Here is a 27147-nt window from a genome sequence, read left to right as displayed (position 1 = left end):
TGGAAATCAGTAAATTAGCAATACAAGATCATGGACACTTTGTGCATCTTGGACAACACAAATATATTAACAACCTAACAATTATTCTGCAAAGAACAGCCTTCAAATGGAGTGCAGCAGTGCATGATTGATAGAGCATTCAGATATTTTTGGGGACAGGTTCCATTGTGATTGGCTGAGAGAATTATGCCATGATGTTGAGAACAGTGGGACGAAACTTGTGTAAATGGAATAACCATAAATTCTTTTACAACCAATAACCACATCTTAAATCTCTCACTACAGCCGACAGACCTAAAATAACGAAACTAGAGTAACTGTTATAACAATAAAATTATTTATAACAAATACTCACACACTAATCCTGTCACTGCCGACTAAGGACCTCAATTTACGAAACGTAGGTAACTGGAATATTAATATAAATATTTATAACAAATACTCACAACCTGATCGTTGTTCCATTACAGCCTCCAGTCCTTGAATGAAAGCACACACCCAGAATGGATTCTTAATATTGAAAGGAAGGAGAGGATGGGAAACACGATTCCTATTGGTCTACAAGTTTCCTGCATTTTTAAGCCCTCCTATTTGTCTAGAGAGAAATGGGGTTAGTGGAGGGAGAGGTGGAAGGGAAGTGGGCAGGGGTTCCCTGGGGGGAAGGGAATGGGGGCGATCTTGCTCACTTACCTCAGATGTAACCTGACAACACCTTATAAGTCATTGCCAAATGCTGGAATGACCCCCCCCCCCTTCTTATTATACCAGTTCCTGGAATTCAACGTCACTTATCTAAAGCCTGTGCTGCATATCTACCGACAATATACTTCTACTTTTCACCAAACAAGAAATATGCAAGATGATCAAATCATCTTCAGAAATGGAGAATCAGGAATTGATGAAATGTCTTTCAAATTTTTTGAGCGTATATTGGCTATGATTGGGAGAGACTCCACAAATGTATACAATGATCTTTAAGGAGGATCATTATTTCCTATCGAGGGTCTAGCAGCATTCATCTCAAAGAACTAAGAATGTCACTGCAAGGCTATAGATTAATGTTAGTTAATGCTGCCTACAAATTTTAGCATGCCTGGTCAAAAGCAGACAAAAGCCACTACTAAATAAGGATCTAGGCTAATACCAATAAAGTTTAAATGAAATTATGAGGATGCTAGACCCGTTGACAGAATATACAGGTACATATTGTACCTGACCCACAGATCAGAATGAGCCATATTGTTTGTGTGCTTTGACAACATGTATGACTAACTTAACTGCAAAAAGTTGACTAACATGATGTTTAACATTAGAAAAGATAAGGCCTCCACAGTCAACATTACAGAATAACTTAAGACACTATTGTTGTTAAAAAGGCCATTCGATAAGGATGGCTGTGGCCTGCAACGTTACATGCAGCTGACATGGAACCTGTCTCGAATTAGTAGAAGATTTTTCAACATGAAGACGATATGTCAGGAGGATGCACATAAAATGCTGATCAACAGTTTACTGATCAACAAGAAGGAAGATATGCAGTAAAACAAACAAATTTTGACAATATGTGTCCAACTAACATTACTGAAAAGTGATTATACAAAGCCCCAAGTCATGGAATTAGGCATGCCTATTAATAACCTAAATAGTTGCTGATTTCATGTGTTTGGGAGACATGATTTTAGTTAACTGTGAGCATAAATGTATGGCAGTTCTTGCAACGATAATGGGCTGTGAAACAAGAAATTGTACTAAATTGAAAATGGCAACCTTCATGAACACATATACTATCGATAAAGTAAATAATTAGCAGGATCCTTCCACTGCCTGACACATTTGCTAGCAGAACTCAGTCAGTATTATACCAGTTAGTATGACATGGCAATATCTTCAAGAGTGTCTTTATTATCACAGCACATGGGAGTGCTGCTGGGAATCAATGATGTTGGACCTGAAGCAATGGTTCTGACATCATAGAAGAGGAACTCCCTCAGTTCTACATCCAAATGTCTTTTTATGGCACTGGAGTATCCTATCAAAGTCATCCCGATCAACATAGGCGAGATAACACACCAACTGGATTATATTCGATAATACTACATGGATACCAGTCATTTACAAGAAATAGCATAGAAATATCCCATGCTGCCCTCCCAAATCAAAGCCAGCTGATAGGATGTAATTAATGATGTGATCGATATCAGAGAGGAAATGTAGATGACTTCTTCAGGTCCATGTCTGCACCACATGTAATGACATTAGTAGACAGAAGGGTGCATGGAACTGGATGATGATAAAAGATCGCTTGACATAACATCAAACTGATGCATGTTCTTCATCCAAATTGACTGATCTCCTTACACTAAATCACAATTTTAATGAAAAGGAATGTTGAAGACTCTCAGACTTCTGGAGTAAAGTACTCCTCTAGTTTTCTGTTAATGTGACAGATTAAAAAGAAACGTTTAAGATAAGTGCTAATGCTGAACAGGAAATCATGCCTTAGTGCTGGCATGACAGAAATTTTAAATTGTTATCATAGGTTTATTACACTGCATGTTGGCCATAACTGAGAGGTCTGCACTGAAATTTCATTTTATGTCATCTTCATTGATTCAGATAGTACTGAATCATTCATTTCTTTACAGTGCATTTCACTTACATTATTGTTTGTGTATGGCACATACTCGCAAATTCTTCTGAAGATAATACAATAATATTTCGAGATACCTTCTTTTTGCAGCCAGCTGTCATCAGATGAAACATTTTTCTTGAGAAAATTAGAGAGGAAAAAAATTTTTAAACGAAAATATTATTTCCAGAATCATAAAGTTATAAAACTTGAAGAGTAATAATTTTTTGTTTAGATAGTGTCTGTAACATTGTTGTAACTAAATCATTAGCTTCATCCATCTTCTGTAAGCTCTTCTTCAGAATTTGTACATACAGTACTCCAAATATGACAAAGCAACCAGTAATATGTAGAAACTGATTGCTGGCGACCCTGCGGCAGTTTGGACTAATTTATTGTTGTTACTGAAGTTAATAAGTGTGTAGTTTTTGAACAAAACTGTAGAGAAAGTAGTGATATAAAGGGAGTGGTAAACTGTCTGGAACAGCACCTTGTAGGCCTTGAGACTGCCTCCACATTCATACATGCAGTTATTTGTTGCCCAGTTCATAAGTCATTCTTATACTGACTGACATTAATGAGAGGAATGCCCCTCACCAAACTGTTTCATAGGCTATTTTCTTGCCACAGGTCATCAGAGTGTAGTGGGAAGCTGTCCTCATTTCACACCTCAGGCACATCCCCATAGGCTGGGGTTAACTGCCAGTCCAAGTAACCACACATGCAAAGCAGAACCTCCTGCCACTGTAGATGACGTAGATGGCTGCTACCACAATGAATGTAAAGTACATACTTCCCCTTCTCTTAGCTGCCAATTACTCAGTTGCACTGAAATTCCCACATGAATCTTCCAGCATACAGAATGTAGACTTCCACTAACACAGCCTTCCAGAACATGTAATGAACTGGAGCAAGTAGGCATTGGAAGTGAAAATGAGATGACTAGTTGCCAATTGAAGTGCTGGTTCAAGGACATGTACTGTAATGATGGGAGCACATGGTAGGCTAATGTCTTACAGTGCCGCTGAACCACCAGGTTGGGATTGTCATTGGAACAGGGCAGGTGATAGGCACAGATACAGATGTTTGTACATGAACCACTTCGGTTACTCCATACTGTAGTTGCTGATTCGACAGTTCATGGTTTGATTCAAATTGGTTCTGAGCACTATGCGACCTAACTTCTGAGGTCATCAGTCCATGGTTTGATCCACACTTGTAGGATCAGTACATGGCTTGACCTCTGTCATAGCTCTGTGTATCTTAAAAGGCAGTATTACCAGTGTTAGTATTCCATTCACTCTGTGCGTGTGTGTGATCTGGGAAATCCTCCAGATGTATGCAGGCTCCGACTGGTCATGCCTTGGAAATCACTGTGGTGGTCAAAACTGCTTCCAGATCGTTGCCACTGTATACCCCTATAAAATTCATGTAGTGTATCTCGCCATTAGATGGGAAATATATGAATCATTTCATATAATTGTGAGAACACTGCTTGTTTGTACAAACTCATTTCCAGTTGAAAACAGCTAGATCAACATCTGCATGTGCATATGGTATTTAAAGAAAAAGATACTGGGTGCATGGTTGATTTACACTGGATTTTTAAGCTGTAACATTTCCTTCGACAGAATGGGAAATGAATTTATTCTTAATTACCTTTGATTTGTAAATAATTCGGTGTATTTTACTCGTCTCCACATGTAACACATATTTTTCGTTAATAGAATGTAGGTATGGTTTGTTATGTTTATTTTAGTGAGGTTGTCATATACCAATGACACAGTGTTGTTTCTCAGTACTTACATCAATCATGTGAGACATATAGTGTGTTCAAGAAGCCAAGGCTGGTTTACAGGAAGATGTCTGATGGTAATGTACACAAGTGCATGAAATATTAATTTACTCTCCAAGCCTACAGATTTTGCTGCTGCATTCAGACACATGGAAAGCACAAGAATCTAGTTAACAAGTGTGCAAATGACTCAACATGCTTGAGTATGTGAGCCTGAATGTAAGTGTGCATGTTTGCTTTTAGTTGATGGCTGATTATGTGTGGACATGTATTAATTTGCATGCACCATCACAAACTGTGTGTGTGTGTGTGTGTGTGTGTGTGTGTGTGTGTGTTTGTGTGTGTGTGTGGGTGGGGGGATCGGGTGAGAGAGACAGAGAGAGAGAGAGACAGAGAGAGAGAGGGATAGAGAAAGAGAGGTAGAGAGGAGGTGGGGAGAATGGATTTAGTATTATTTTTGTATCTGAAATATTTCGAGTGATAAATATCATGCAAAACCAATAATTTTTTCTATTTGGCGACAGTGTGTCAGAAAATTTACGAATAACTGGACTGAAATTCCTTGCTGCCATGTCAAGATGTTTCTTTGAAATACCTAGCAATGTGATTAGTTTCATGTTTTTCCATTTTGTCAGAAGGTAAGTTGTGGCCAGAGGGCTAATGGTAGCTATATTAAGCGTATGTTTCAGAGGTCAAGGATTGGATAACAATAGCATCTGCCAGTCAAAGGAACTCACTATCTGGAATTATTTGTGACAAAACATCGCAAGTCAATTAGTTGTGAAATGGACTGTAGGAATTTTTAATGGAAAGTGAGTGATGACCTTAATTGGGGATACTGTTATAAAACCATTCTTTACACACTGCCTTTTGGACTACTGTGTATCACAGGAGAGAGATTTCTAATTGGTCAGTGGGCACGTGCATGATCAGAATGCTCACAGTTTCCCATCTGTGATACCTTCTTTAATCTGGTATGTGTGTATGTGTGTGTGGGGGAGATGTGTGTTTAAAGTACAGGAATTTCAATATTTTGTGCAGGAGCCTTTCTAGCGCGGAGAGAATCAGGAGGCTGTCGCAGGCAGTAAAAGAGGGAGCTGTGGAAGATGTGCGGGTGTTGCTGGCGGCAGATCCACAAATGGAGAGCGACAAATACAGCAAGATCCTGCGCAGGGCAGCAGGCAAGGGACATGTGGAGGTGGTGAGATGCCTGCTTGAAAGTGGGGTGGATGTGGACGCCAGGTCCGAAAAGCACACCACACCTATGCACAGGGCTGCATGGAATGACCACGCAGCTGTGGTGCGGCTACTGGCATCATACGCTGCAGACCCCAATGCCATGAGTAAGAGTGGGAGGACGCCACTGCACTGCACTGCACAAAATGGCTGCACTGAGGCAGCTGTTGCGCTGCTTGAGGTGGGAGCTCACAGGTCTGCCAGAGATCATGAGGGGTACACCCCCTTTGACATAGCTAGGGAGTGCAACAATGAGCAGATCATACACATTCTATCAAGAAGGTAACACTATGAGGATATGTGGAGTAAAACAAAGCTCAACTACATGACTTTGTTACCTTTTAAATAAAAAGCAATTACTTGTATTTTTATTCGTTCGTATCTGTCATTGTGTAACACGTATGACTTCTTCAGTTACACTTTATTGGTACGACAATAACAGATATAAAGTAACACATGTAACGTCTCTTTTGAGGAAACTGTCTCAAAAACATTTTTGAATAACCTTTAAAAACTCAGCGATTGAAAATACTCCTATAATTATCAAAAAACGTCGGGTCATTACCTGAAACTTTAATTTCTTCTGCTGTATAGAATGCTCAAGTAAGTTAAGTTAATGCAGGGATGTGACCCCTTCGACAACTGCTGATACTTTGACATTGCGAAATATTGGTGGTTGTAAGGCATTATCCAGTTGCAAGCCTGTAAGATATTTTAACCAGCTTGTATGGTGCTACATTATACTAGTGTAAAACTGCAGCATTCCAAAATTTCTGCCATGACCAGCAGTATGGTTAGAATGCTTATATAGAACTGATTGATCTCAGAATGAATTTACTTCTGTGTCTTCTGTACAGATGGTGCAGTGTGACATTGTTAGCGCTCTAGCCAATATTCATACTTTCCACATTTCTCACAATCTTCAGTGCATTTTCTCCAGCCTGGTGTCATCTAGACAGAGCGCCTGTAAGGACCACCACGCAACCCACTGCACAGCAACTCTGTTCAGCATGTGCCGCTGCCAACTGCGCTCTCATTGTCTCAGAGGCCCACCTTCTTAACTATGGCTCAAACAAACTGTACAGCTCATGGAGTAATGTTAAGAATGTATGCATACAGTTGGATCACAAAACTAAATACGTCACACAAGATGTGAATGCTACACCATTCGAAAAGAATAGAAATCAGTGGTCCAAATAATATTTTACGAAATTACTATGGAGACAGACACAACATCATAGTTTTGCTTAATTATTTAAGAAAGCACAACGACCAACAGTCTTAATTTCCAAAGAGAATTTTGCAACTGACTGCCAAGTAGTATCAACAGCCTACCTCATGAGTAGTGACATAACAGCAATGTAGCAGAATCCTGTTAAGAACTCAGAAACTTTAGCTGCAGAATTCAGAGATAGTCAGGGGGACTTCTATGGGATGGGTTTAGTGTAAAACAGTTGAAGAAATGACCAGTAGCAGCAATACAGTGATAAGTTAAATCTCCATCCTTGTCATATTGTCGTATATGCTCTTCTTCATCAGACTGCTGCTGGCCAAACAATTGTTGTTGCACTTGAGGCAAGAGAGAGACCTTCAACTATGAATGCAACAAGAGAACAACACAATTCACACAAAATGGTACACAGATGAGGTGGTAACGAAAATCGCAAAAGTACATGACAAAAAGTGCTTTACTTTGGCCCATAAAGCAAGTGAGTAATTTTAATTGACAGTGTAAGTCTAACACATGTATTTCTGTTACCTTAATTAATGGAAATTAATATATGTTTATCGATGGGAATTGTACAGTTTCTCTGGTTTTCACTAAATGATACAGAATTTTTGTGTATGTTAAGATATTCTGTAATGATGAAAGCATTCACAACTGCTGAAAATCAGCCTCTCATATTACAGTATCTCTATAAATCTATACCACTAATGTTCTTCATGTTGTAAGTCAAGAGCTACAATTTCAAAAACTAATGAGAAGTTTTCATTTAAAAGACATTTCAGTTATATTGTGTGGATGACAGATTTTTATGAGCAATGTACCACAGATATGTTACTAGAACAACATTGGCTGCTTTATGACCTCAGCTGTTTCACATCCTAAGGCCCTAAAAAACAAAACAAAACCAAATAAACTAAGCATATATATATTGGGCAATATATAATTGATATAATCATTGAATCAATGTGTCAAACAGAAAGACATCATTCATGCCAGATAGCATAGATTTGAAGTACATTGATTATGTGAAATCCAAGTCTCAATTTTATTACACGTTACTTGAAATATATCATTTAGTGCAGTCAGATGGATACAGTATTTTTCATTTTCATAGCAATGTTTATTGATGAAGGTATGATTTCATGGGATGTTAAATGTAATTTGTTACTTAATTAAGCTTTTATTGGTAGGGAGAGTCATTGACAAAGTAAAAGCAACTTCGGGTATAGCCCATTGAGTTGTTTTGATGTGCTGTGTTATTTTATGTTAGTAAACTAGCAGAGAATAACGGTAATTTTAGAGTTTTTATAGATGACACAGTTGTCCATAATGAAGTGTTATCAGATGAAAACTGTATAAATACTATGATCTTAATAAGATTCAAAATTGGTGCAAAGATTGGCACTTGCTTTAAATATTCAGAAATATAGTGCTGTGCACTTTACAGAACATTAAAACTTAGTGTCCTATGATTTCTACGTTAATGAGTCACACATGGAATCAGTCAACTTTTACAAACACCTGTGTGTAACTGTTTTTAGGGATGTGAAAGGGATTGTTGACATAGGCTCTGACAGGATACTAAGAAAGTATTACAACACACCTATTTTCTGTATTATTTTAATATTGCTCTTTGTTACACCCATGGCAAATAGAACTATGAGAAAATTTCAGATGGATAGAAAGAAGGGTGGCTCAAATGAGCACAGGTTTGTTTGATTCACAAGATAGCATCACAGGCATCCTGAGAAATCTGGACTGGCTGGCGCCTGAAGACAGAAACCAACTGTCCTGTAAAAGCACACTTAAAAGCGTTGGATACTATTACTAGAGAAATCTAGGAATAGACTGCATACCTCTATGTATCGAACTGTGAAGATAATAGTAGCATGTAAATTCGCAATACCTCTTATGTGATACTGTGGAAAGAACCCTCAGCCATTTACTTGAGTGATTTACAGAGTATGGATATTGATACAAAAAATAGGAAATGCAAAGTGTACTCCATATGAACATTGATTAATTCCTTTCACAACTGGGCCAGCGAAAATTATTGGTTGCATTGCATCGATATGTGGCATAATAGCCTTCTCTATTATTCTCAAGGTCCCTGTGCAGGTAAACAAAGGAGGCAACAAAAGCATTGGAAATGTTACCTGCAATACCTTTTCTCTATAACTATGCAACAGAGTTTTGTGGACTGCTTGACCATTTGAGCTCGCTGATGGTCTCAGTAGCACTCTCCTCTACAGGGTGATGATGATGAGTCCCATACTTCTCTACAGAGACCTGCGCCGCCTTACTAAGCAAGGTCCTGGTGGAGGTGGTTTGCCATTGCCTTCCTCCGACCGTAATGGGGATGAATGATGATGATGAAGACGACACAACAACACAACAGTCATCTCGAGGCAGGAAAAATCCCTGACCCCGCCGGGAATTGAACCCGGGACCCCGTGCTCGGGAAGCGAGAATGCTACCGCGAGACCACGAGCTGCGGACCCTTTACAGGATACTGACCTACTAAAATCGTTGTAACTTACTGTAAAGCTCATTGACTGTTTCACATCGCAGTGATGTAAGTATTGAAAAGATTGGGACAGTGCACTAGCAGAGGTTGCAGTAGCCTGTTGTATGTGAATTGCTGAACAGATGTGCTGCACTTTCAAATAATCCTATGAACTAGTGTATGTCCCAGGTCATGAGGATGCTGAAAAACTAGGTAAGGGAAAACCTGACACCGACTTGCTTCCAAGGAGGGGTTTTGAATTGCACAGGGTGTGGTGAAATCTACAAGGAGCCTATCACAGAAGACTGGATCAAGTGTAATATTTGCTAGCAGTGGTGGCATTAAGGATGTACATGTCATGAAGGACATAGTGAAATTTCTTGTGATTTACGTTAGTGAGTACTCTTTAACAACATGTCATGTAATCTTAGATGACACAGCTAAAAGTATGCATTAACAGAATGTTTACTTTATTGACATTTAAGGTTTGTGCTAAACGTTTCACACCTGTAACTGAAATATGTTGTTCCTAAATAACCCACCAGTAATTTGGTACAGGAAAAAATTTATTTTAACCTTTTCGTCTACTAAATATGAGCGGTTAAATACTAAGTGTGTACATTTCCCTTATTTGCTTTTGATTTATAATGTAAGTCATTTGGGTACAATGTAATTGAGGTCTTTCAGTTCTGTGAGTGGTCAATGCGATGGAACAGTATGCTGAGGTGCCTGGGTTCGATTCCCAGATAGGTCGGAGATTTCCTACGCCCAAGGACTGGATGTTGTGTTGTCTTCATCATAATTATCTGATCCCCATCGACGTGCAAGTCTACGAAGTGGTGTCAACTAGAAAGACTTGCACCAGGCGACCCTTCTATCCGAGAGGAAGCCCTAGTCACTCCACATTTTCTTCTGGAGAAGAGGAGTGGGCGGTTGAATACCATGAGCCCTTTCACGTATATAATGGAATTCGGCGCAATTTTCTAGTACTAAATTCTGATATATTGGAAACAGGAGGCATGAGGTATAAGGCAAAACTGGTCTACATCCATCATCTTAAATGTAATGATTGACTGGAGTAAGGAGGCAGATGGGAGGGAAAACTAGGTAAGTTATTTTGACATCGTTTTTACGTATGATTTCAATACCATGCACTGATTGGTTGAGGTTTTTAATTTACCACTAAAACAATAGGCTATTCCCCTTCCCCTTCTCATTCTCCTCTCCCCCCCCCCCCCCCGCCAGGGGTTCATAGCACTCTTGTGAGTTCATGGATGACGCTATTGTGGCCCTTCCTTTCTTCCTGGGCTGCATGCCCTTCCCTATGCCCCTCCCTGTCCTCATTCCTTCCCCTCTGCCCCCTCCTCCTCCTTTCTTGGTGTCCTTTATGTCGGCCTAGCTATCGTCCTCGTTCTGCTGTCCCTTTTGATTTTGTTCCTCTTCTTCTTGTTTCATCCTTCTTTTTCGGCATTTTGGTCCCCTTAGGGTTTGACCTGCCTTTCTAAATTTTGACTCCATAGCGTAAACCAACTGGAGAACAACACCTTATGTAGCATTTTGGGTGTGTAGCCTGACTGTCTCTTCCATCTTTTACTCAATTCTGTTGTCCTTCTCATGCTATATAACCGGCACAGTAGCCAGTTTATCTGGTGTGGTTGTTATTTACTCCTTTGGTAGACCCCCTGACAACACAGTGATCATGCTTCTAATACCTGAGCTGCTACCTTCCTACGTATGCCCAGGAGTGGTTGCTTGTCATTCTGGAACATCAGGCCAGATGCTGTGCTTATGAAACATATTAAGCTCCAAAAAGCTGGCTATTCATCTATGGCTATCTCTCTAAAGTTGGTTCTTATGTCCCTGGCCACTCTCTGGGAGAAGGGTTGTGCTCTCTGGTCTGGGGTGAGACCAGGACTAGTGGGGACACTTTTACCACCGACAAACCATTAGTTTTCATAGAAACTATCAAAGAAAAGTTTGGCAAAGTGGATTCTGCCTAAGACATAGTTTGGTTCAATATTGATCAAAACTTTTTGTGCCAACCATTCTGTGGCCCTTCTGCCTGAGAAAATCTTGACAACATCCCGGTGTAAATTATTGCTCACCAGTCTTTGAATATGGTTCAGGGTGTCATTTTTCTTATGCACCTCATCCTTGAACTGATGAGGAACTCTGGCCCACTCTGGAATAGCCAGGCGTTCAGTTTGTTTGGTGTGTTCAAAAAGACTGTAGGCACAATCACATCAATACCGGTGCATGTAATCTGGCATTTGAAGTGTACATCCTACTAGAGAATGTATAGGTTATGGTTTACAGTGTGAAATGAAGCGATACATCCTGCCACCCATGAGGTGTTTTCACTGTCTGCATTTTGGGCTCATGCCATCCCACTGTGTAAAGGACCCTTTTTGCAATGTGGATGCGCACTCCATAAGGTGTGTTCCTGTGTTCCGCCACCCTTGTGCATTAACTGTCATGACTTTCACCCTCCATGTTCACAGGATTGTCCAGTTCATAAGAAGGAAAATAAGATGCGTGAGTACAAGTCCCTTGATTGTTTATGCTAACTGATGGCCATCAGAAATATGACCATCTTCATCCTGTGTCTATGGCATCTATCTAATTTGGTCTCTGTTGATTCCTTTCCCCTTCCTCCCTCCTTTTCGCCACAGTCCCACCCTTTCTCCTTTTCTCTTCCCCTGTGGTTGCCTTTCCATACACTTTGGGTGCTGCCCCCATACCTTCTTAATTATTAATTCATGGCCCATTTTAGTGTCGCTTATGGCACTTTCTCAGCCATTGATCTTTTGCTCACTTCCATTCTCCTGTCAGTAATTCACTCCACATGGTAACCTATGTACTAGCGACCACTCTCTTAATTCTTTCGTTTTCTTCTCACCCCCTGAGGGCCAGATTACCCCAGAGTAATTTCCATCGCCCTGACTGGCTTCTATATACCTCCCAGGACGTGTTTACCCTCTCTTCATCAAGTAGTATCATATTATCGATGAAGTTGTGTGTGACGTATCTGGTAAGATTATTAGCGCCACCATCTTCGCCAGCCCCTCACTAGACAGGCCCATTTCGCCGCCTGCCAGTCCCATGATGGAACACGGACATTGCCATCTTTATCTGTGATTGCCATCGAGCCTTTCAGCACCTTAAGTAGCACCCGTCCCTTGCCATTCTTATTTCTATCAAATGCCTTCATGTCGAAACCTGTTACTTAATCAAACAGAGCAGTCAGTTGTTTTGCGCATGCTTTGTCTTCTTCCTAGGTTCTTCTCTCTCTTTGGCACATGTGTAGACCATGCTCCACACCCTCCAAGGTTGCAAATGGCTATCTTCCATGATGGGTCTTGACCTCCTAGGTGGCCTTTGTATGGATCCAACAGTTCTCATGGAACAACTTGTATCTCATTTTGCGATGGTTTTAAGATCATCCTCCTATCCAGCCATCTTTGTGCTCCAGAAACAGTGGGTCGATGCTTCCCACTTGTGATTTATCCCTTGTCAGGCAAATTCCTACACTGAACCTTATACTGAATTGGGGTCCTTTTTGCTCTTTCTACAATACAGCCGCTGGCCCCAATTCCATCCACAACCAAGTGCTTCAAAACGTCAGTCCTCCACAACAACAATATCTCCTCTGGGTGTCTAACGAAAGACCAATAGGGACCTGTCACACCTCAGTCATTATTGGCCGATCAATCTGATCAATGTCCCTGTAAGTTAAACAGATTGTGGCTCATAAGCTCTGCTGGTTCCTCACATCTCTGGACGTTTCGTCTCCTTATCAGTGTGGCGTTTGGAAGGGACAGTCTCCAGTTGCCTATCTGCTTTGGTTGGAAACCACGGGGGATACCTTTTGTAAGCTGCCACCATCTTGTCACAGTTTTCTCCAATCTTCCCAAGGTCTGCGACACAGCTTGGCTCCATCACAACTTTGTTACACTCCATGAGTGGGGACTTCAGGCTCCCTTCCAATTTTTATTCACCTGGTCGTGTTTCACCCTTCATTCCAAGTTCAGGTTGGCACAGTTGTCAGCTCTCTGCAGAACCAGGAGTACAGTTTTCCACAGGGTTCTACATTAAATGTCCTTTTTCTCATAGCTATTAATGGGCTTCTGGACTTTGTCAGACAATTGACCCTGCTCTGTATGTGGATGTGCTCTACTCTTCTCTACCTTTATTAGGCCTTAGCTCTCTCCTATGTGGACTATGGCTGTCAAGTTTATGACTCAGCTCCCCTTTCCTCTTTGACGTGGTCTACAGTCATTATATCCATTTGGCCACAAATGCCTTTTACATTAGACCTGTCGATAGTCTTCTGGTCGATGCTGGACTGCTCCTCCTTTCGGTTTGGCAGTTCTACCTCCTGGTTTCCTATGACACCACTTTCTATTCCTTCCCTGCTCAACCCTCCTACTCTTTCTTTTCACGGCTTCGAGTTTGTGCCTGTCTGCTGCCCGCCCTGTGATGGGTTTACGATTTGGGCTCTACTTTGCTTCTCTTCACTGCAATTGCTACTTCTCTCTTTGACCTGTTCCTCACGTTCTTTTCCAAGCAGCCTACCCTCTTGATTAGTTCCTCAGTCCAGGATTCGAGTGGATCTCTCCTAGAATCCAAAGGAATCCGTCACTCTCATGGTGCACTGTTTTTTGCTCTGTCTGCTTTCATGGAAGATTTGGAATACTATTGTTTTTTATACCAATGGCTCTAATCTTCTGAATAAGTGGGATATGCCTTCACATCTTCTGTTGAAGTGGAACACTCTCTCTTGTCTGCCCTGTATGGGGTGTTTAAAGTGGAACTCATGGCCATTTACCAGGCCCTTTGCCTTATCAGACAGTTCTCCTTCACCTGATTTTGTTACGTATGTACTAAATGAGCGGCCTTCAGGCTATTGAACATGCTTTTCCTGGAACCCTTGGTCTCTGCCATCCATGCTTATTCGGTCGATTTCCTTTGGATTCCCAGCAGTGTGGGTATCCTGGGTAAAGAGCTTGCCAATTGTTGGGCTGGGGGGGGGGGGGGGGGGGCAGCCACCTACCCCTTATTCTCCGTCACCCTGCCAGGGACAGACATGCAATTTTATGTGAAATCCACTTTCACTGAGTTGTGGACTGGCTATATGCAGGCCACCCCCATCTAACAAACTATGTGCAATTAAGAGGACTCGTGTCATGTGGCATTCTTCCTTTTGCCTCTCCCAGCAGGAATCTACCATCCTTTTCCATCTTTTTATTGGTCATACAAGGTTCGCCCATGACTTTTTACTCATTAATGTCCACCCTTACTCCCATTCTAATGATCCATGTTTTGCTGGTCTGTCCACGTCTTTTGGCCCTTCACAATAAATATTTTCTCCAAGTCTCCTTGTCATGGTGTGAGCGAATGACACTCACATCGTTATATCTGTCTCAGTTTTCTTCATGAGAGTGGTTTGTCCCCCCAGATTTAAATATCTGAATTTCCTGTCAGAAAGCCTCATTTAACACTGGGGTTGGTTTAGGAGGCTTTCAGCCTTGTCTCCCTGACAGTCAGGTATCCCCATCCCCTCCTTTTCCCTACCTTTTATCTGGTCTTTTGTGCTATTTTATTCCCCATTTTCTTGTGTCTTCTTTCTCTTGTGTTTCCCGCATTGGATCGCAGTCATCGTGTGTGTGGGGACTGAGATGGTTTGGCAGAGTGCCAGTACCTCTTTGTGTGTAGTGCCACCAGAGTGGCCCCTGCTCTCCAACATACGAATTCCAGTAATGATGTACTCCCACACAACAATGTTCTGAGAGAAGTTGGTACACAAGGAAATGAAGAGCAAACAAATCTAGTAAAATCTTGACACATAGTTGAGGCATAGTGTCCTCCAATTTGGTAAGTGTACATTCGTTACAGCAATTATGCAATGTTAAATCTTAGTTCGTTAGAACTCATAGAGTTCATATGACAGCAACTACTTTCAATCAATATAGCGCTACTGTCAAGAATAAGTTTTTTGCTCTTATGATTATATGAATCTAGACTGCCACAATGCTGCTATGCTGTGAGGCATATGATGCTCTGTGCCACGTGCGTCTTCAGACTACAACGCCAGAATAATTTTGGATCTGCTTGCAGCAAGTAACATGATATTCTCCAAGACACAAAATGATGTACGTCTGCTGTTGTGACTGAGAGGTCATCAGTGACAATATAGTCGGCATTGTACCACTTACTGAGATGGCGTAGCGCCTGTTTGATGCTGGTTTGACCTCTTCCAACACCCAACATCTCTCTGATCTGTCATCCCCACTGCTAAGGACTGAAGTGACGTCAGACAATCCACTTTACAAATATCAATGATTCCTATAATATAATGGTCCTGCTTGATTACTCCTGTGGAGACACTCTCAGAATGCTATGTGAAATAATTTTCCCTACCCCTTAACTCTGACAATTTTTGATGGACTATTTTTCCTTTGTGTCCAGCTGTGCCTTTGATTCTTGTACTTGCCCTGCAAACTATACCTCCTTTTTATTTTTGTCCTTGTTAGTATTCTTACTTCAGCCCTTCAAACTTCCCCACACTGCACTTGAAAATCCAATGTGGTGACTTGTGGTTTTGCTCGTGCCTTCTCCATATTGGAAGATGTCTTCTTGTGGTTGTAATCAGATACTGTCAATTTTGATTATTACATCATTACATCAAAATTTAAATATCTTGTTATACCAAGTTTGGATCGTGATGCGGTTTTCGCCATCTCATATTAATATAATCTACATAAGATTTCACCGACAGCCTTACCTCAATTAGTATCACAATCTGCAAACTTACTAACAGTGAGATGACACAATACTGCCATGTTTCAATCTGCATCGTATAACAAACTGCGCCTTAAACAGTTCTTCATTTCCGATCAAGAGCTGAGCTATACATAAAGCAATAATTGACATGTCAGCTATTACTATCTTTCCTGTACACTTCAGTATTACACCCCACAAGTCTGGTCTAAGATACCTACACAAAGGACTCTGTTCAGCAAGTGTCTTTGGTGCCTGTGGTGTGGTGTCTTTCTTTCAGCAGTACAATGACGACAACAATGCACCATCCAGCTCCACCATGTGCTGTTGTAGATCGACTCTGGCATGTTGTTCAGTCGGAATATCTAAATGATGTAGAATATCGTAGCTTAAGCCTATGCTAAAGAGAACTTCCACACAAGTCTGATTCCCACCCCCACCCCCCAATGTCAATGACAAAACTGCCATACTGACTGAGTGAATAATACTCCCAACCACACCACTGACTGCACTGAGGTGGGTTGAAACTCTTTACACTAAGCGTGCCTTGATTGGCTGTGGATACCTATGATCTCATATCTATGAAATATTTGTGCATTTTTCCTCCTATAACGCCAGTTAAATGATGGTCTCCCACTGCTTCCACATGGTGTTGTTACATGCTAACTTTCACTGGGAATACCGCACAATGCCTGCAATCTTTCATCTTTTGTTTAATTTTTGGGTTTGAGATCCACCTTGTGACGGCTTGTATTCAAGTACCACAGCGCCAGCAGTCATGTTCAGAGTGTCCAAACTGATTACACATTTTATATTGTTATTTCCTATAGTAACGATGACTGTGTCCTAGCTGACCACATCTGTAACATACATCTCTGTATTGAAAACCACTTTCCTCTCCTTGGGCTTTGTCACTGCATCAACCTCTGCTAATGCTGTTGTGGCTGATACAGCCTCATTTACTGTTTAAGGAAACTCTATACATACTTTACACGTCATCCCAGTAGACAAACCTCGCAAAAACGCATCTAGTGCTCTGTGCTCTGCCTCTCACAAAATAATCTTATTGATGCTGTTGTCCTCTGTCAGTTCAAACGTATTTATTTTTTTATCTTTGTTGTGTGGTCCAGAAAACTCACCACAGACTCTCCTTGCCTCTGAATTATGCCATTAAGTAGTTCATGATAGAATCTAGGTGTGTTCTTTCTTCTATACACATCAAAAAAAAGTTTTGCGTCACCTTGGTTCCGAGAGTTCTGGAACCTGTACAGAAAATTGGAATAGAGATCAACATAAACATCATTTCCGCCCTTTTTATTGCTCAGGTAAACCACATATTACATGTTGTACCAACATGCAACGAGACCTTCAGAGGTGGTGGTCCTGATTGCTGTACACACCAGTGCCTCTAATACCCAGTTGCATGTACTCTTGCATTGATGCATGCCTGTATTCGTCGTGGCATACTAGCCACAAGTTCATCAAGGCACTGTTCGTCCCGGTTGTCCCACTCCTCGCAGCGATTTGGCGTAGGTCCCTCAGAGTGGTCGGTGGGTCACATAATCCATAAACAGCCCTTTTCAATCTATCCCAGGCATGTTCGATAGAATTCATGTCTGGTGAACTTGCTGACCACTCTAGTCAAACGATGTCGTTATCCTGAAGGAAGTCATTCACGATGGGAGCGCGAATTGTCGTCCATGAAGACGAATGCACCGCCAATATGCTGCCAAAACGGTTGCACTATCGATTAGAGGACGGCATTCATGTATCGTACAGCCGTTACAGTGCCTTCCATGACCAACAGCGGCGTACATCGGCCCCACATAATGCCACCCCAAAACAGCAGGGAACCTCCACCTTGCTGCACTCACTGGACAATGTAAGGCGTTTAGCCTGATTGGGTTGCCTCCAAACACATCTCCAACTATTGTCTGTTTGAAGGCATATAAGACACTCATCGCTGATACCAATCCTGAGTGGTCCATTCGGCTTGTTGTTGGGCCCATCCGTACTGCGCTGCATGGTGTTCTGGTTGCGAAGATGGACCTCGCCATGGGCGTCAGGAGTGAAGTTGCGCATCATGAGGCTTATTGCGCACAGTTTGAGTAGTAACACGACGTCCTGTGGCTATACGAAAAGCATTATTCAACATGGTGACGTTGCTGTCAAGGTTCTTCCAAGCCATAATCCGTAGGCAGCGGTCATCCATTGCAATAGTAGCCCTTGGGTGGCCTGAGCGAGGCATGTCATCGACAGTTCCTGTATCTCTGTATCTCCTCCATGTCTGAATAACATCGATTTTGTGCACTCCGAGATGCCTGGACACTTCCCTTGTTGAGAGCCCTTCATGGCACAAAGTAACAATGCGGACGCGATCGAACCACGTTATTGGCCATCTAGGCACGGATGAACCACAGGCAATGAGAGCTGTATACCTCCTTCATGGTGGAATGACTGGAACTGATCGGCTGTCAGACCCCCTCCATCTAATAGGTGTTGCTCATGCATGGATGTTTACATCTTTGGGCAGGTTTAGTGACTTCTCTGAAAAGTCAAAGGGACTTTGTCTGTGATACAATATCCACAGTGAACGTTTGTCTTCAGGAGTTCTGAGAACTAGGGGTGATGCAAAACATTTTTTGATGTGTATATAATCTTTCCTGCAAATTCTGCAAAGATTGAGCATTTCCAAACTTTTCATTCAGCATATTTAATTAAGCATCGCCTTCCAATTTCAGTCTCAACATCCTCAACAATTAGTCGTGTTTCCAATTTCCTAATTTTGCAGCCATGTGTAAACTGTAAAAAATAACAAAAATATCCTTCCCAGATTTACTTGACAATACAGCCACTAATGAAGCAGTCTACAACAGATGGGGATAGAGTAGATGTGGACTGTTCGCTTCTTTCATCCATATGTAAATCTTCATTGTCATTCTGCATTTGAGGTGATTCAGCAAGTGCTGAATTGTTTCCTGAGCTGATGCTTCTTCACTTAATGCCGTTTTGCCCATCTAATACTAAATGAAAACACACCCAGAAAAGAAAAAAAGGAAAGACAGAAGATTAATGAACAGGCCCATACACAATAAAAGTGAAAGTTGGCACTCACTTGCACATTTTCATAGTATGCCATTGCTGTACAACTACTATAATCGTCACTATTCTACATATCCAATATATGTTCTGATGCACTTATAAAGGTGTAGATTTGATATGATTGGGTGGTTCGCTGTTGGAGGTGGTAGCTTCATATGGAAGATGTAAGCAGTCAGTGCTGAGAAACAATTTATTGGCTTGTAGGATGGACAGGCATACACAGTGTCTGCAGGAGGCAGAGGTTGGTACTGACGCCAGGATGGCAGGCAAGGAAGCACTAGTGTCAGTGCAGCAATGGCAGTGACCTCACTAAGTGTGCATCTTTTTGCCCTTACAGAATCAGAAGGAACACTTCTGCTCTAGTAAATGTGGTCGGTATGGGCTAGCATGGGGCTCCAGAATTGGGTCTGGGACTGGTGACCGAGAGATGGAAGCAGACACCGATGGACCCCAGTGGCTAGGAGCTACGAGGACGTTAGCTCGAATGTCGACCCATCCAGGCTGTGGCTGACCCCAGCAGGAGCTCCCAATGACGTGGCCTCATGGCGGAATCCAGCATACAGCAGACAACAATTAGAAGACGAGCTGGGTCCAGATGCCAGCTTTTACGGAACAGGGTCTTATTTGCGGATTAGGCCAAGTGCACGACCAACCAAGTGCCATCAATAGGTCTCAAAACGCCAGTTGTCGACACAGTAAAGGGTGGACCCACTAACATGATGTAAGTGGTGAGCTTGTGGTTGTTGTCACACATTTGGATTTCGGCATTAGGTCTAGTCTTGTCGCAGTGGAGCTGCATTTGGAAGTCTTTCTGAACACCTTCGGGCAATTTTTCATTTGTCTTGGAATGTGGAGCCACATGGTACTTAATTGTTCCTCATAGTGAGTTATTGGCATTGTAAGGTCCAGAATTCCTGGTGTACGTTTGAATGGGGGCTGGAGATGTAGTAGAACCATACCCAACTCTGGGCGAAAGTGTTCATTAAAAAACTCATGTACCATAATAGCGAAGATTCCTGAAGCTCCCTCATACTGTAACCATGCATGTTCTATGATCTCCTTGTCTTTTAGCTGAAGTATGAACAAGATTCTCAATTAGGTCAATTAAAAAATTCCATTCACTTGTTGTTTTTATTGTGGTCTTCAGTCCTGAGACTGGTTTGATGCAGCTCTCCATGCTACTCTATCCTGTGCAAGCTTCTTCATCTCCCAGTACCTACTGCAGCCTACATCCTTCTGAATGTGCTAAGTGTATTCATCTCTTGGTCTCCCTCTACGATTTTTACCCTCCACCCTGCCCTCCAGTACTAAATTGACAATCCCTTGATGCCTCAGAACATGTCCTACCAACCGACCCCTTCTTTTAGTCATGTTGTGCCACAAATTCCTCTTCTCCGCAATTCTATTCAATACCTCTTCATTAGTTATGTGATCTACCCATCTAATCTTCAGCATTCTTCTGTAGCACCACATTTCAAAAGCTTCTATTCTCTTCTTGTCCAAACTATTTATCGTCCATGTTTCACTTCCATACATGGCTACACTCCATACAAATACTTTCAGAAACGACTTCCTGACACTTAAATTCACTTACCATTCCATAAATGTGACCTGAACAGGCGTCATGATGACATATAAGATGTAGCAGTTTGCTTTCCAACTCTTGCACATATTGGTGAATTTCTTTAGATTAGAAAACGGTGTACCTTCAGTGCAAACTGCGATAATTGTACATTTATTAGAAAACTAGCGACCTACTCCAGCTTCGCACAGCTGAGTACTGAGTGTCTATGGCTGGAGAACTGGCAATTTGTACACACAGACTCTCAACATGAATAAATCTTTCTGTTACTAAAAACTATATTGAAATACAAATGGTAGCTCCTAGATTACCCTTTGCATGTGGTCGGGGCTTTTATTTAAAATTTGTGTGGGTGACACTCTTGAGCAAGAGATGGAGAAATTCTGCCAACAGAGCACAGCACTCTGTAACTCCATGTACTTTGTCAGATAAAAGAGTCACAAATAGCCTAGATCCTTTAATTTTCAAACCTTTTCTAGTGCGATCGCGCGTTGCTCACTACAGTGCTAGGTTCAGCTGCTCATTCATGAACATCTTTGATTGGAGACTGCACAGCTGATTGAAGGACGACGGCACACATTTCCTCTTGCGCATTCTCAAGTCCAGTACGTGGCCTGTCGCAGACCCTGGCTGCAAGCACAGGACATTTCTCTGTCACGCAGGGACGCTCTCATTCTCTCTGTCATTTTTTGTCCTGTCTATGGACGTTTATGCCACCACACACATTGCTAATCGCTCGTTTACATTGTAAGTGTGTTGCCATGGAGTCACTACTCAAACGGTGCAATACTAAAATTAAGGAATACAGTACTGAAAACAATGCTTTTTGTTAGATTCAGTGCAGATATATCAATAAAACCTATTTCTTACTAAGTTGTGCGAAATAAAGATGGATATGGGGTATTCTCAGATACACTTCAGATCAAATAGACCTGGGCACTATTAATTCAACAAATCGCTGACACGTCTTTCTGAAAATTAAAATTTGTTTTGACATTCCACCTTACATCATTCCGTCTAATTACTACTGGCTATTCATTGGTTGTCCCTTATTCTAACCGTTAATCACCGATGATTTAATTAAATGACACCCTGTCTTGTTGGTCCGCAGCTCGTGGTCGTGCGGTAGTGTTCTCGCTTCCCGCGCCCAGCTTCGATTCCCAGCGGGGTCAGGGATTTTCTCTGCCTCGTGATGACTGGGTGTTGTGTGATGTCCTTAGGTTAGTTAGGTTTAAGTAGTTCTAAGTTCTATGGGACTGATGACCATGGATGTTAAGTCCCGTAGTGCTCAGAGCCTGTCTTGTTGTCCAGAGGACTACCATTATTCTTTGAACACCACTTACTTCCTGTGATTGTTTTGCAGATGAAGAGTAGCAGCTGGGAGACTGAAGCAAAGCTACACTCTAAGTCGACACTAGCTGCATGCGGCTGTTGGCAAATGTCGTGACCACCCAATGTGCCCACTGGAAGACCTGCCACTGGAAACTATCAAGCAGCACGAGCAGTGCCCCATGCAGCTGCTGGACGATATGGTGCAGAGGTAGTGCCACATAGCCGTAAATAGCCATCTAGCCCACATGCAGATGGCAGACATCAGCCTGTGCCTCGTGGTCTGAATGGCAGTCAACTCGTTCAGCATTTGTCAGGATGTTCCTTTAGGTATGATACAATCCATGCATGATGCTCGTTGCTATTTCGATAGCCCTCATGACTAATCATTGTCCTTCCAGAAGATGGGTATAATACAGAGCCTGTGTTGTGAGATCATGTATTGTATGGCAGGTGCACCTGAGTTATCTACGTTGGTACTGATTGATACTGCCCTCACACTTCTCAGCTGTAGGTGGCTAAATTCATTCTGCTACCAAATGTATACATTCATTCGACATCTCTAGTTTCCTAACGATCTACTGCCCTCTGAATTCTATCCTCAGGTGCTCTATGCGCTAATACCTTGGAGTATAGTATGTGCAGGAAGTATTGCTTTGGAAGAAATGTGCAGATATTACCTGATCCACAGTTGGATAATATTCCTTGTGGGGAATTCACTGTCGATAGCCTTTGGTGTGGTATGTCTGCCGCTGATGGGATTCTACATAATAAGAAATCATTCATTAGGCCGTTTTCATAATAAAGACATTCCATCACTTTTCATGCAATAAGCGTTAACAATTATTTACAAGACGTACGGACAATGTCAGTCTGCTTTATGTATTCATATATACGATGTACAACCTATCACATGATACCTAATTGTGTTTGTAGATCACGGCAAAGTATGTGGATGAGTGCTTGTAAGGTGCGAAATTATAGCCACCTTACACTAATAACAGTTACACTCAAGATCATTACTTGAACCAGTGCTGAAATGTTAATGCAGGAAGTGGAGGACTAAAGATGTACCTATGGGGCCTCTGTTTTGACTGGCATGTAAAAACCACAAATAAAGATTAATGATACCAGAATAACACTGTTCATATCCCTCTGCTTATATTTGTTTTCCTTAGTAGCACTAATATTCCAGTTATTTTTCTAATATGAGAATAATATGGTGGTATAGCATCACTCAACAAACACTATGATTATTTCAGCAGCAAAATTTAATTTAAACGAAGTCACTTCTTAACTCCACTTGGAATAGTTTATATTTTATTTGCCAAGACTAATTATTAAAAACTGAGCTCAATTAACATAAAAAATAGCTGGGGATACAGTACACCCTTGTACTGGCAATGACAGAACTTTTGCTAAATAACACACTTTCTTATGTACACATAAAGACAAAACATTGATATTGGCACCAGTATCTATTATAGCGACAAGTGGTACATCATGAATATGAATCATAGTGGATGCCTGAACCTCGTTTTCCCATAAATCCTCACCATCCAAAACATAATTCTCTTTCAACAAGTCATACCGTAAGTCACATATCGTATAAGGTTGATTTGTCCTCTAACGAAATCGCCCCAAACATGTTCCACAGCTTCCCCAAGGAGGCAAGAAAAGGAAGCTGCTTTTTGTTTTCCACATGTTCATTAGGTTGACTTTCGTTCACAATTACCTTTGAAGTACTGGTTGGTACGCTTGGTAGGAAGTTTGCTTCCGTATTCCACATAAATTGAGGGCTATTTGCTGGAATTTCAGCCGAGATTGTGTGTGTTGGCCGGTTTGCTCGGGCATAGATGCGAGAAGTTTGAGGTTCATGATTTTGAAGGTGATCGTCAGTAAAATGCGGTGGACTATTCCTAAAATATGGAGCATACCGTTGTTTGTATTGCTTGGAAGGATCTTGAGCATTTCTCCCTTGAGAACAGTGCTGGAATCTAGATTGGTTACCATACTACTGTTGGCTGTCGGTATTAACACAGCGTCCTTTTCCATTGAAATTACTATTATTATTGCCTTGGCGATCGTTATTGTAGTAGCCTAATAGCAGACATTGTAATTAACCGGTGAATTACCGTATTGCTGTTGCGTTGTCTGGTATATGGGGTGATACCTGTTTTGATCCTGGAATTTACGTTTCTGCTTCCCGTTGCGGCGATAGTATTTGTTATTATCACACTGCAAGTTGTGTCCTTTAGTTTTCTTTGGTTGGTATGACATACCTGAGTCTGCGCCTACGCCGTGCGGCTGTGTAGTGTGCGGGCCAAGATTACAATTACTCCGCGAACTTGCACGCACGTCCTCTTGAATCATGTCAAGGTTGTCAAGTACTGACAAAAGCCTCCGCCGGCACTTCTCCCTGATTGATACCGGTAGCTTTGACTTAAGGATCATAATTACGTCCTTCGTGGAATTGGGCGTGTCCCAATATCGTATTTCCCGCAGGTGTTTCTCAAAGTACCTACGGAGACCAGCACTTCTCGTATTAAACGGTTGAGCATTGTATACTTCGTTTCTGAGATGTCGTTGTATGCCTGAACTCCAGAATTTGTTCAGAAATTGTTTTTCGAAGTCAGCGTAATTATTACATCTGTCAATCACTTCTGTTCCCCAGACAGAACCCTCTCCTTGAATGTAACCGACTATAAAGCACATACGTTGCTTGTCATCCCAGCTGTCGGGAAAGTCAACATTAAATGACTTCAGAAAAACCATTGGCTGGATGTTGCGTTTCTTTGGCAGAAAAGGCTGGAACACACAGTGCTTGAGAACGCTTTCTTCTTTAATAAGCTCGACAAGAGTTACTTGATCATTCTGGTTGCATACTTATGGGTTCTTACTGCTGTGACCATGTACAAGTGGAGAGAATTTTACACGAGACACGGGACTGTTATTGCATTCATGTTCTGAAGAAAGCAAGTGTGAATACTCACTTCTATTGTCATTAGGAAAATCATTGACTTGTTTCCTCAGTGAGATGTCGTTTCCACTCGGGAAGATCTCGGTGAAAAACTCTACGAATTTCTCCTAATTCACTGAGAAGCGTATCTCCTGATGTAACTGGAGCAGCTAAAACTTCAACTATGGCTGACTTAACGGCTTCTTTTAAGTCTTGTTGAACCTTGTTTTCTATGTACTGTTCTTTAGTCTTGATCCATTCTACAAATTATTTTCCTATCGTGGAACGTACGTCTGCGGCAGCATCATTCACCCTCTTTTCAATATTAATGTCGGATAGCGCCTGTGTCAGGTCATTGACCTGGCCTTGCAGAGTGATGACGTTGTCTGCAAGCTTGTTTACTTTAGTTCCGACCTCAGCGGACTTCTTTGAGACTTCCGTTGTACTTTGAAATCTTTGTACATGTTACCTGCTGTGCTCTCACATGCATCTACCTTCTGCAGAATACCTTCTATCCTTTCATTAACTTTAGTACTTAATTCTGCGATACATCCCACCGTGACTGTCCTTATTCTTGCCTCTAAGTTGGCATCAACATTATCTAACCGAGTTTTCATTGTACCAGTAACAGAGGTCAGATTACCAATGGTGGTATTTAGATCAAATCATTTTTGCTCTGTCTCCTGTTCCTTTTGTTCCCTTTACAGTTTTTCCCTTTGTTCCTTTTCCCTTTCTTTTTGTTCCTTTTCTTGTCTATCACGTTGTTTTGTAATGTATAATCTTCCCTTTCCAGTTTCTCCTGTTCTCTTTCTTGAAGAAAAATTCTCATCGTTTCAACCATCCAAAATTCTCCCTCTTGCTGTGACAATGATTGCTGTGACGATACGTCACGCACACTATCATCGTCTGCCGTTCCCTCCATTCACGAATCAGGTCTGCTTACTCTCGTTTGCGAACATACTGGGTATGACTTGACAGTTGTGTCATCACCGTCATCCACACTGTTTGTCGGCTTGCCTCTGTCATCTGCTTTGTTTATTTTCAAGTTTTTGACATAACTGCTCAAAGAAATCTTTTGCGGCATGCCGATCATCAGCTGTCAGTTGCCCACGCTGCGACGCTTCCTGATAGTCAAATGTCACACCACAGGAGCTGACAATTGCAGAGTTATACCGGGCAGAAGACAAGATGGCACCTAGCTTTGAAACTAACTGACGATCACCTACTAGACACTGAATCCCACTATTATGGCATCCATCTTGTGTTCTTAACCGTAGTAACAATGAAGATGCTAATAATGCTAACAAATAAACTTTGCATGAAGGAGTGGTCAGAAATGAATTCTAACTACATAAATAAGCAATTCTGCAAGGAAATTGACAGCGATAGGACAAAAGAAGCTGTAAGGAAAGAAATTCCAGAAATTAGTTTTTTTTAATACAAGACATGAGATTTTATGTGTAATGTAAACCGTACTTACACATGTTGTTTTGTGCACTGCTGTTATTTTTCAAAATTTTTACTACTTCCACAGTTTCGTTCAGTACTTCCTTTGAGGCTTCCAAATGTCCACCAGATGATGTAATGGAACAATAACAGACAAACAGCTGTATCTATATGCCCTACCACAGACTGTCAAAATCAGTTAACAGTTATGAACTTATGGGCCACAAATTATTTAACAAACTTCCACAAGTTATACAAAATTTACCATAGCACCAATACAAACAAACACTTTATGACTGGTTAGTTGTAAACCCATTCTACAATGTAAAGGATTTCATGACCTGTGATATTAAACTGTAACGTTATTAACAATTCTGTTCTTTTATAGCATGTACTGTATTGTATTATGTGTAAGACTTTGTCTATCGCTGTAATGACTTAAAGACAATAAAATAATAATGATAATTATTATTATTAGATTAATTTTTTATCAGGTCCCAGTTGGGGCACCACATCTAGTATGATTAAAAAGATAAATTAAATTAAATATTGATA

At 41.4% G+C, this 27147-nt stretch overlaps 1 protein-coding gene across 2 annotated transcripts in view; it reads left to right on the top strand.

Moving 5' to 3' along the window:
• Positions 1-7448, top strand: part of LOC126213213 (ankyrin repeat domain-containing protein 54-like) — a 126696-nt gene extending 119248 nt beyond the window's left edge. For both annotated transcript variants that reach the window (XM_049940851.1, XM_049940852.1), the window contains exons 3-4: positions 5466-5942; positions 7200-7448. In XM_049940851.1, coding sequence (XP_049796808.1) covers positions 5466-5942; positions 7200-7260 — 538 coding nt within the window. In that variant the 3' untranslated portion in view covers positions 7261-7448. The remainder of the gene's footprint in view (positions 1-5465; positions 5943-7199) is intronic.
• Positions 7449-27147: the final 19699 nt, after the last annotated feature.

Source organism: Schistocerca nitens, chromosome 11 (assembly GCF_023898315.1).
Source record: "Schistocerca nitens isolate TAMUIC-IGC-003100 chromosome 11, iqSchNite1.1, whole genome shotgun sequence".
Lineage (NCBI taxonomy): Eukaryota > Metazoa > Arthropoda > Insecta > Orthoptera > Acrididae > Schistocerca > Schistocerca nitens.
The sequence above is the reverse complement of the archived record's forward strand: the minus strand, read 5'-3'. Positions and strand labels throughout refer to the sequence as shown.